The following is a 12411-nucleotide window of genomic DNA, read 5'->3' on the forward strand; positions in this document are numbered from 1 at the left end:
TGTTGATGGAAACAGATGGACACAGCTGTATTGTAGAACCGTGTTGATGGGAACAGCTGTATTATAGAACCGTGTTGATGGGAACAGCTGTATTGTAGAACCGTGTTGATGGGAACAACTGTATTGTAGAACCGTGTTGATGGGAACAGCTGTATTGTGGAACCGTGTTGATGGAAACAGATGGACACAGCTGTATTGTAGAACCGTGTTGATGGGAACAGCTGTATTATAGAACCGTGTTGATGGGAACAGCTGTATTGTAGAACCGTGTTGATGGAAACAGCTGTATTGTAGAACCGTGTTGATGGGAACAGCTGTATTATAGAACCGTGTTGATGGAAACAGCTGTATTGTAGAACCGTGTTGATGGGAACAGCTGTATTGTCGAACCGTGTTGATGGGAACAGCTGTATTGTAGAACCGTGTTGATGGGAACAGCTGTATTGTAGAACCGTGTTGATGGGAACAGCTGTATTGTGGAACCGTGTTGATGGGAACAGCTGTATTGTAGAACCGTGTTGATGGCAACAGCTGTATTGTGGAACCGTGTTGATGGGAACAGCTGTATTGTAGAACCGTGTTGATGGGAACAGCTGTATTGTAGAACCGTGTTGATGGGAACAGCTGTATTGATCCCCTGGGGAGAATGAAACCTGGTTAAGCTTTCCTAGTGTCCGTTGAGTCATTTAGAACCCAACAGACTGTAGAACACTGACAGTCATGTGGGCTGTAGAACACTGACAGTCATGTGGACTGTAGAATACAGATAGTCATGTGGGCTGTAGAACACTGACATTCATGTGGACTGTAGAATACTGATAGTCATGTGGACTGTAGAACACTGACAGTCATGTGGACTGTAGAATACAGATAGTCATGTGGGCTTTAGAACACTGACAGTCATGTGGACTGTAGAATACTGACAGTCATGTGGACTGTAGAATACTGACAGTCATGTGGACTGTAGAATACTGACAGTCATGTGGACTGTAGAATACTGATAGTCATGTGGGCTGTAGAACACTGACAGTCATGTGGACTGTAGAATACTGATAGTCATGTGGACTGTAGAATACTGACAGTCATGTGGGCTGTAGAACACTGACAGTCATGTGGACTGTAGAATACTGACAGTCATGTGGACTGTAGAATACTGATAGTCATGTGGACTGTAGAATACTGACAGTCATGTGGACTGTAGAATACTGACAGTCATGTGGGCTGTAGAACACTGACAGTCATGTGGACTGTAGAATACTGACAGTCATGTGGACTGTAGAATACTGACAGTCATGTGGACTGTAGAATACTGACAGTCATGTGGGCTGTAGAATACTGACAGTCATGTGGACTGTAGAATACTGACAGTCATGTGGACTGTAGAATACTGACAGTCATGTGGACTGTAGAATACTGACAGTCATGTGGACTGTAGAATACTGATAGTCATGTGGACTGTAGAATACTGATAGTCATGTGGACTGTAGAATACTGACAGTCATGTGGACTGTAGAATACTGATAGTCATGTGGACTGTATAATACTGACAGTCATGTGGACTGTAGAATACTGACAGTCATGTGGACTGTAGAATACTGACAGTCATGTGGACTGTAGAATACTGATAGTCATGTGGACTGTAGAATACTGACAGTCATGTGGACTGTAGAATACTGATAGTCATGTGGACTGTAGAATACCAATAGTCATGTGGGCTGTAGAACACTGACAGTCATGTGGGCTGTAGAATACTGACAGTCATGTGGACTGTAGAATACTGACAGTCATGTGGGCTGTAGAATACAGTGCATTCAGAAAGTATTCAGACCCCTTGACTTTTTCCATATTTTGTTACGTTACAGCTTTATTATAAAATTGATTAAATTACATTTTTCCTCATCAATGTTCACACAATAGCCCATAATGATGAAGCAGAACCGGTTTTTCGAAATTAGTGTATTTTTTAAAAACTTATTTACACAAGTACACAGACCCTTTGCTGTAAGACTGAAAATTGAGCTCAGGTGCATCCTGTTTCCATTGATCATCCTTGAGATGTTTCTACAACTTGGAGTCCACCTGTCGTAAATGTAATGTGATTGGACATTATTTGGAAAGGTACACACCTGACAGTGCATGTCAGAGCAAAAACCAAGCCATATGAGGTCAAAGGAAATGTCCGTAGAGCCATGAGACAGGATTGTGTCGAGGCACAAATTTTTACCTTCCATCAGGACAACGTTCCAAGACACCGCAGGAGTGGCTTCGGGACTGTCCTTGAGTGGCCCAGCCGGAGCCCGGGACTTGAACGAGATCAAACATATCTGGAGAGATCTGAAAATAGCTGTGTAGCAACTCTTCCCATCCAACATGACAGAGCTTGAGAGGATCTATAGAGAGGAATGGGAGAAACTCCCCAAATACAGGTGTGCCAAGCGCTTGTAGCGTCAAACCCAAGAAGACTCAAAGCTGTAATCGCTGCCAAAGGTGCTTCAACAAAGTACCGAGTAAAGGGTCTGAATACTTATGTAAATGTTATATTTCATTGTTTTTTTAAAATATTTATATATATTTATATATATATGTGAATGTTATATTTCATTCTTTTTAAAAAATATTTATATATCTATATATATATTACACACATTTGCAAAATAAAAAGAAACTGTATATACAGTAACAGACATGTGGACTGTGGAATATACAGTAACAGACATGTGGACTGTGGAATATACAGTAACAGACATGTGGACTGTAGAATATACAGTAACAGACATGTGGACTGTGGAATATACAGTAACAGACATGTGGACTGTAGAATATACAGTAACAGACATGTGGACTGTAGAATATACAGTAACAGACATGTGGACTGTGGAATATACAGTAACAGACATGTGGACTGTAGAATATACAGTAACAGACATGTGGACTGTGGAATATACAGTAACAGACATGTGGACTGTAGAATATACAGTAACAGACATGTGGACTGTAGAATATACAGTAACAGACATGTGGACTGTAGAATATACAGTAACGACTGCAGAATGTACAGTAACAGACATGTGGTCTGTAGAATATACAGTAACAGACATGTGGACTGTAGAATATATAGTAACAGACATGTGGACTGTAGAATATACAGTAACAGACATGTGGACTGTAGAATATATAGTAACAGACATGTGGACTGTAGAATATACAGTAACAGACATGTGGACTGTAGAATATACAGTAACAGACATGTGGACTGTAGAATATACAGTAACGACTGCAGAATGTACAGTAACAGACATGTGGTCTGTAGAATATACAGTAACAGACATGTGGACTGTAGAATATATAGTAACAGACATGTGGACTGTAGAATATACAGTAACAGACATGTGGACTGTGGAATATACAGTAACAGACATGTGGACTGTGGAATATATAGTAACAGACATGTGGACTGTAGAATGTACAGTAACAGACACGTGGACTGTAGAATATACAGTAACAGACATGTGGACTGTAGAATGTACAGTAACAGACACGTGGACTGTAGAATGTACAGTAACAGACACGTGGACTGTAGAATATACAGTAACAGACATGTGGACTGTAGAATGTACAGTAACAGACACGTGGACTGTAGAATGTACAGTAACAGACACGTGGACTGTAGAATATACAGTAACAGACATGTGGACTGTAGAATATACAGTAACAGACATGTGGACTGTAGAATATACAGTAAAAGACATGTGGACTGTAGAATATACAGTAAAAGACATGTGGACTGTAGAATATATAGTAACAGACATGTGGACTGTAGAATGTACAGTAACAGACACGTAGACTGTAGAATATACAGTAACAGACATGTGGACTGTAGAATATACAGTAACAGACATGTGGACTGTAGAATATACAGTAACAGACATGTGGACTGTGGAATGTACAGTAACAGACATGTGGACTGTAGAATATACAGTAACAGCCTTGTGGACTGTAGAATATACAGTAACAGCCTTTTGGACTGTAGAACATACAGTAACAGACATGTGGACTGTAGAATATATAGTAACAGACATGTGGACTGTAGCATATACAGTAACAGTCATGTGGTCTGTAGAATATACAGTAACAGACATGTGGACTGTAGAATATACAGTAACAGACATGTGGACTGTAGAATGTACAGTAACAGACATGTGGACTGTAGAATATACAGTAACAGACATGTGGACTGTAGAATATACAGTAACAGACATGTGGACTGTAGAATGTACAGTAACAGACAAGTGGACTGTAGAATATACAGTAACAGACATGTGGACTGTAGAATATACAGTAACAGACATGTGGACTGTAGAATGTACAGTAACAGACATGTGGACTGTAGAATATACAGTAACAGACATGTGGACTGTAGAATATACAGTAACAGACATGTGGACTGTAGAATATACAGTAAAAGACATGTGGACTGTAGAATATCCACTTTTTTATACTTCTTAGGGCTAGTCCCCTTTTTTCTCCACTTCCTGTCTGAATGACATTCCCAAAGTAAACTGCCTGTAGCTTAGGCCCAGAAGCCAGGATATGCATATAATTGGTACCATTAGAAAGAAAACACTTTGACATATGTAGAAATGTTAAAATAAGGTAGGAGAATATAACATATGGTAGGAGAAAATCCAAATCCTTTTGAGAGACCATCCTCTTAGAATTGCAAGAGAAAGGTCATATTGAGAATTAGCTCCCTGGATGCAATTCCTATGGCTTCCACAAGGTGTCAGCAGTCTATGTTCAAGGTTTCAGGCTTGTAACTTCAAAAACGTATAAGAAATAACAGTTTTAGTAGAAGGACACAGTCTTGGAAATTCATGTTTGCTCACGCCGTGAAGACATTACACACCTGCTAAAATGGGTTTCCTATTGAACATACTTCTTTCAGTAATACATATTATAGTTTGATTACATTTTAGGGATCTGAGGAGTAAATAGAAACATATTTTGACTTGTTGAAACAAAGTTTAGGGGTAGATTTTCAGATTCCTTTCTCTGCAAGTTAAACGAGTGGATTACTCAAATCGATGGCGCCAACTAAACTGACTTTTTGGGATTTAAAGGAGGATTTTATCAAACAAAACGGCACTACATGTTATAGCTGGGACCCTTTGGATGACAAATCCGATTTTAAAAAAGTAAGTGAATATTTCATCGCTATTTGTGAATGTATGAAACCTGTGCCGTTGGAAAAATATTTTGATGTGGTGCGCCGTCCTCAAACAATCGCATGGTATGTTTTCGCTGTAATAGCTACTGTAAATCGGACAGTGCAGTTAGACTAACAAGAATTTAAGCTTTCAGCCGATATAAGACACTTGTATGTACATAAATGTTTAATATCCATCATTTTATTTGAATTGCACGCTCTCCAGTTTCACCCGAAGTTGTCCTGCTAGTGGGACACCAATCCTTAACTCAGATTTACTTTGAAGTCCAAAGTGTAGCAATACAGGTGAAATCAGTTACTGACATGGTGGCCTAGCAGGAAGATTGGAACGGCTGTGAACCAAGAGGTTGTGAGTTCAAATCCCAGTTGAGGACATGTTAAATATTAATGACTAAACAGGAAGATTGGAATGGCTGTGAACCGATCCCAGTTGAGGGCATGTTAAATATTAATGACTGCACACAGAAACATACACAATGTAGCCATGTATGACAAAATGTGTCACGTGTTCAAGTTGAAAACACTGTGTTCATCATAACGACTCACCTTTGTTTTTGCAGGGCTTGTGAATCTCTCCTAGAAAAAAATGTGAAAGGTTATTGTGAAATATCATGTGAGAAATGTAATCCACATGAGAAAGGTTATTGTGAAACTAAATGTGAAATATCATCCTGTGAAGTGTTTCCCGAAAACGTGCGATTTTCCTGTCGGGATGTTCGTTGAAGCTGCTCCACTCTACAGAAACAGGGGCTCCTGCCCTGTGAGCCGTTCTTCCTCGGACAAGGCTACTCATGTACAGTCGCAGGTAAAGTGAGACGTGGCACCGACCCAGAGTCGGCTTAAGATACAGCTGAAAATGTACAGCACACAGACAGGTCATTCCAGGTGAGAGTCAGTAAAGGAGCAGAGAACCAGGGAAGTATCCCAATTAGCACACAGACAGGCCATTCCAGGTGAGAGTCAGTAAAGGAGCAGAGAACCAGGGAAGTATCCCAATTAGCACACAGACAGGTCATTCCAGGTGAGAGTCAGTAAAGGAGCAGAGAACCAGGGAAGTATCCCAATTAGCACACAGACAGGTCATTCCAGGTGAGAGTCAGTAAAGGAGCAGAGAACCAGGGAAGTATCCCAATTAGCACACAGACAGGCCATTCCAGGTGAGAGTCAGTAAAGGAACAGAGAACCAGGGAAGTATCCCAATTAGCACACAGACAGGTCATTCCAGGTGAGAGTCAGTAAAGGAGCAGAGAACCAGGGAAGTATCCCAATTAGCACACAGACATGCCATTCCAGGTGAGCGTCAGTAAAGGAACAGAGAACCAGGGAAGTACCCCAAATAGCACCCTGTTCCCTATAAGGTGCACTACTCTGGGCCCTGGTCAAAAGTAATGCCCAATTTAGGAAACCGGGTGCCTTTTGGCACGCAGATTAGGGAGAAAGTTCACTAGTTCCTGCAGTGAAATGACGCCCTCTAGTGGCGTCATGGGTGAAATGTTAGCAATATTTTTTCATAATTGCATAATTAATTAACATTTAAAATGTGTAAAAAATGACGCCGATAAATCCGATGTTTCTATGTCAAACGGTTTTGTTATAGTTCAGTCTTCTGTGATGTACATAAAGTGTAATACTGGAATGCAAACTCAACATTGAATACATTTTCAACTCTGTATCTGAGATAACTTCTTCTATAAGCCCATAACCACGTGTGTGAGGTGTATACTTTTGTTTCAAAGTAGATTTTTTTTCTAAAGACTTTTTTAAGACTACCCAGCAACAGAAGGTTAAAAGGAACACACCATTGAGTAGAATATGTACAAACAAACAAAGGGAGGTTTGTTGACGAAAAGTTCATATGTAAACACACCATTCATCCTCTCCTCGTCCCCGACAGGTGGGCGCTACACATTTGTCTGTGTGCCATTTGTGTCATTGGTACTGTACTGTGGAAGAGGTGAGTTTGCTCCAGTTGAAAGGCTTGGAGCTTTTGAGAACGAATAGGTTATTGTACCCAAAGGGCATTTTAATTTGCGGTAGTAATAACCCTATCCATTAGTCTCAAAACAGCCCTCTTCAGAACAGCCCTGGTCCTAACGGGCCATTCATATGCAGCAGTCTAGTTCTCTCTCACCGGTAGCAAATGAGCCTTATCAGACATGCTGGGCAGATAGGTCATCAGGGGTGCCGACGTTTTTTTCTCCCTCTCTCTCATTCATACTCTCCCTCCTCCTTTCTCACTCCCCCCTTCCCATGACGAGGGTGCCCCCCACTCATACCACCTCCCCTTCACCCGTAGCGAGGATCCATATCAGTCAGTGGTACCCGGGGTACAGTAGGTAGGTATGCTGGAGGCTGGTTGAGTGTATTCCTTGAGTCCTCTATGTATACAGTAGAGGTCAGGCTCTTCCTGTTCTTCTTCAGGGTCGACCTTCTCTGCCAACGACACAGCAGGACCTCCACCTGTAAGTTGTTAAACAGACGACAGAATAAATCCATTAAAAAAATTAATTAAATGAATCATTTTCAGATAAATTGTCGTGTTCTCAATTACTTTAATGACTTTTAATAAAGGCAAAATACAAATAATATTAAGTATATAAATATATGTACTGTATCTATTTATATACTGTATGTGTCGTTATCTATGTGTCTTTATATATGTGTCTGGCTGGAGTGTCTACGGACATATTCAATCTCTCCCTATCCCAGTTGGCTGTCCTCACTTTCTTCAAGATGTCCACCATTGTTCCTGTACCCAAGAAAGCTAAAGGTAACTGAACTAAATGACTGTCGCCCCGTAGCACTCACTTCCGTCATCGTGAAGTGCTTTGAGAGACTAGTCAAGGGATCATATCACCTACACCTTTTCCTGACACCCTAGACCCAGTCCAATTTGCTTACCGCCCCAATAGAATCACAGACGATGCAATCGCCATCACACGGCACACTGCCCTATCCCATCTGGACAAGAGGAATACCTATGTAAGAATGCTGTTTATGGACTATTGCTCGGCCTTCAACACCACTGCCTTCATACTCTCCAAGCTCATCATCAAGGTTGGGGACCTGGGTCTGAACCCCGCCCTTTGCAACTGGGTCCTGGACCCAGATGGGCCACCCCCCTTATGGTGAAGGTAGGAATCAACACCTCCACGTCGCTGATCCTCAACACAGGAGCCCCACAAGGGTGTGTACTCAGCCCCCTTCTTGTACTCCCTGCTCACCCATGACGGCCACAACGTCTCCAACTCAATCATCAAGTTTGCAGATGACACAACCGTAGTGCGCCTGATTACCAGGTGACCAAGAACCCGATGGTGTTAGAGAATTTTCAGTACTTTGGGAATTTTTCCAATACCTATACTGTTTTCTCAGAAGTAGTGAGCAGAATCAATACGGGGTTAATTATTAAACACGTGTCAGCAGAATGAAGGCCATGGAAGTGTACCAAGGTGGATCAACATAGAGTTAAACAGAACGTAGGCAGAATCTATGTGAATGTGGCAAGTTGAGGCAACATAGACTTGACCGTTCTGGGCCATGTCTGCTCTTGCGAAGGCTACTGGACACGTATATGGGTTAATCATTCACAGGAAACATAGACCTGAACATGTGAAGATCATTGAATATGCACTTTAATTAATCAATACTAGAACCACAAGCTATGTATCTGTACCGGGAAGACATGTTATGTACCAGGAAGACATGATATGTACCAGAAAGACATGTTATGTACCAGGAAGACATTATATGTACCAGGAAGACATTATATGTACCAGGAAGACATGTTATGTACCAGGAAGACATGATATGTACCAGAAAGACATGTTATGTACCAGGAAGACATGTTATGTACCAGGAAGACATGTTATGTACCAGGAAGACATGATATGCACCGGGAAGACATGTTATGTACCAGGAAGACATTATATATCCCAGGAAGACGTGATATGTACCAGGAAGACATGTTTGTATTAATATTCAAGTACTTCTTATATTAGCAACATATATATGCAATAAATGTTTTATTATGTTTTGTATTAATACCAATGTAAAATGAGCATAAACAAGTCAGATATGAGACAGAAAGATAAGGGTGGAGAAAGGCCAAAGGTTATTAATCATTTACATAGAAAGGAGTGACTATGTGTACGTTATGCAAGAGTGAAAAAGTATAAAATCTGAGTACTGCGACTGGAGAGATCAGTTAATCCATGGCTCAGCTTCATTTACTTTTGTAATAAAGTCTAATTGAATTTACAAGTGCCGGTATCTGAGAAATATTTGATTCAATATTTCCACAACAATGGTCACTCTGACAGAGCTCCAGAGTTCCTCTGTGGAGATGGGAGAACCTCTTCCAGAAGGACAACCATCTCTGCAGCACTCCACCAATCAGGCCTCTATGGTAGAGTGGCCAGACGGAAGCCACTACTCAGTAAAAGGCACATGACAGCCCGCTTGGAGTTTGCCAAAAGGCACCTAAAGGACTTAGTCCACGAGAAACAAGATTGACCTGGTCTGATGAAACCAAGATTGAAATCTTTGGCCTGAATCCCATCTGGAGGAAACCTGGCACCATCCCTACGGTGAAGCATGGTGGTGGCAGCATCATGCTGTGGGGATGTTTTTCAGAGACAAGTCAGGATCGAGGGAAAGATGAACGGAGCAAAGTACAGAGAGATCCTTGATGAAAACCTGCTCCAGAGCGCTCAGGACCTTAAGCACACAGCCAAGACAACGCAGGAGTGGGCTTTGAGACATGTCCTTGAGTGGCCCAGTCAGAGCCTGGACTTGAACCCAATTTCAATTGGAATAAGGCTGTAAACTAACAAAATTTGAAAAAAGTCAACAGGTCTGAATTCTTTCCCGAACAGTATACAAGCATTTCGTTACACCCGCAATAACATCTGCTAAACACGTGTATGTATATAATAATAACGTTAGATTTGATTTGATAAAGGTATTTATTTACCCACGGTGGCGTGTAAACTGAACAAAACAACAACAACAACAAAACAACAACGAGAGGCTACGTCCCTAAATAGCACCCTATTCCCTATATAGTGCACACTCCTTTTGAACAAAGTCCCATTGGTCCCGCTACTACTAAACACTACCTGTTCTCTGAAGAAGCTGGTAGTCAGGGTGTAGAGGATGGGGTTCAGGGCACTGTTGATGGGTAATATAAAGATCACCACCCAGGATGAGATGGTACCTGGAGGAGGGAGGGAGAGAGAGAGGGAGTTAGAGGCCGGGGGAGGGGGGGACATTCACATGGGGACTGGAGGGGAAAATGTCCCCACCACTTCTAAAAAAACAATTGTTGCGCCCCTGGTTAGAGGTGTGTGTAGTGAGGGTGGTGTGTGTGGTGTGTAGGAAGGGTGGTGTGTGTGTGGTGTGCAGGAGGGGTGGTGTGTGTGTGTGTGTGGTGTGTAGGAGGGTTGGTGTGTGTGTGTGTGTGTACTTGTTTTCCTACATATTTAGGACAGGGGAAGTATATACCTGGTATCTCGACCTGCAGCTGGGACAGTATTTACCTGGTATCTCGACCTGCAGCAGGGACGGTATTTACCTGGTATCTCGACCTGCAGCAGGGACAGTATTTTCCTGGTATCTCGACCTACAGCAGGGACAGTATTTACCTGGTATCTCGACCTGCAGCTGGGACAGTATTTACCTGGTATCTCGACCTGCAGCAGGGACAGTATTTACCTGGTATCTCGACCTGCAGCAGGGACAGTATTTACCTGGTATCTCGACCTGCAGCAGGGACAGTATCTTGACCAGGAAGATGGGGATCCAGCAGAGGGCGTCAGAGAAGACGATGAAGAAGAACCTGTTAGCCACAGCCACGTCTCTGTGTAGCCTGCTCCTCAGGTCTGTAACAGAACAACCTGTTAGCTACAGCCACGTCTCTGTGTAGCCTGCTCCTCAGGTCTGTAACAGAAGAACCTGTTAGCTACAGCCACGTCTCTGTGTAGCCTGCTCCTCAGGTCTGTAACAGAACAACCTGTTAGCTACAGCCACGTCTCTGTGTAGCCTGCTCCTCAGGTCTGTAACAGAACAACCTGTTAGCTACAGCCACGTCTCTGTGTAGCCTGCTCCTCAGGTCTGTAACAGAACAACCTGTTAGCTACAGCCACGTCTCTGTGTAGCCTGCTCCTCAGGTCTGTAACATAAGAACCTGTTAGCTACAGCCACGTCTCTGTGTAGCCTGCTCCTCAGGGTAGCCTGCTCCTCAGGTCTGTAACAGAACAAGCTGGTAGAGATATGGTTCTGGAGAAATTAAACTTTACCTGTAGCGTTGATACCAGTCTTGTAGATGGAGTAGAACATGGAGGAGTAAGAGAACACGATCACTAGGAATGCTGCCAGGTTCAGACCTAGAGAGAGAGAGAGAGAGAGAGAGAGAACGAGAGAGAGAGAGAGAACGAGACAGAGAGAGAGAGAGAGAGCGAACGAGAGAGAGAGAGAGCGAACGAGAGAGAGAGAGAGAACGAGACAGAGACAGAGACAGAGACAGAGTGAGAGAGAGAGAGAGAGAGAGAGAGAGAGAGAGAGAGAGAGAGAGAGAGAGACAGATTGGATTAGACAGTGCCAAGTTCAGACCTATATATATATAAATAAATAAGAGAGAGAGTGGATTAGACAGTGCTATAATAACTTTCCAGATCGGTCTTCTTCTACTACTTGTATGAGTTGGTAAACAAACTTGAGGGGGTTGCATACTGCAAAGAGAGTCCAGAGAATAGTTTACCCAACAAGCATCCCTTTACCCAACAAGCATCCCTTTAACCAACAAGCACATCCATGCTGTACCACACACTGTACCCAGGAATATGCCGATAGAGTATCCTTTAGCAGTGGGCTTCTCCTGTCTGTCAGAGTGTAGGGGGAAGCAGACCCCGTTACGACCATAGTAGTTCCCAAACAGGTCCTCGTTCATCAGGGGAACCACGGCGATGATGAACCCCAGCACCCAGATAGATAACAGCACCACCTAGTGGGAGGAGATGGTAGCACTAAAGGACACTGGATACTGTAGAATACAATAGAACAGAATAGAATAGAACAGAACAGAATAGAATACAATAGAACAGAATAGAATAGAACAGAATAGAATAAAATACAATAGAACCGAATACAATACAATAGAACAGAATAGAATACAATACAATAGA

The 12411-nt window shown here is 42.4% G+C and overlaps 1 protein-coding gene across 1 annotated transcript in view; it reads right to left on the reverse strand.

Annotated features, from left to right (window-relative positions):
• Window positions 1-5301: 5301 nt before the first annotated feature.
• LOC110533265 (relaxin receptor 2-like) overlaps window positions 5302-12411 on the reverse strand; it is a 136291-nt gene continuing 129181 nt past the window's right edge. Inside the window, exons 18-22 of the mRNA XM_036934549.1 lie at window positions 12062-12230; window positions 11527-11613; window positions 10978-11109; window positions 10348-10445; window positions 5302-7687 (exon numbers count right to left, since the gene is read on the reverse strand). Of these exons, the coding sequence (XP_036790444.1) occupies window positions 7514-7687; window positions 10348-10445; window positions 10978-11109; window positions 11527-11613; window positions 12062-12230 (660 nt within the window). The 3' untranslated portion in view covers window positions 5302-7513. The remainder of the gene's footprint in view (window positions 7688-10347; window positions 10446-10977; window positions 11110-11526; window positions 11614-12061; window positions 12231-12411) is intronic.

The sequence above is a fragment of the Oncorhynchus mykiss genome, chromosome 10 (genome assembly GCF_013265735.2).
Source record: "Oncorhynchus mykiss isolate Arlee chromosome 10, USDA_OmykA_1.1, whole genome shotgun sequence".
Taxonomy (NCBI): Eukaryota; Metazoa; Chordata; class Actinopteri; order Salmoniformes; family Salmonidae; genus Oncorhynchus; species Oncorhynchus mykiss.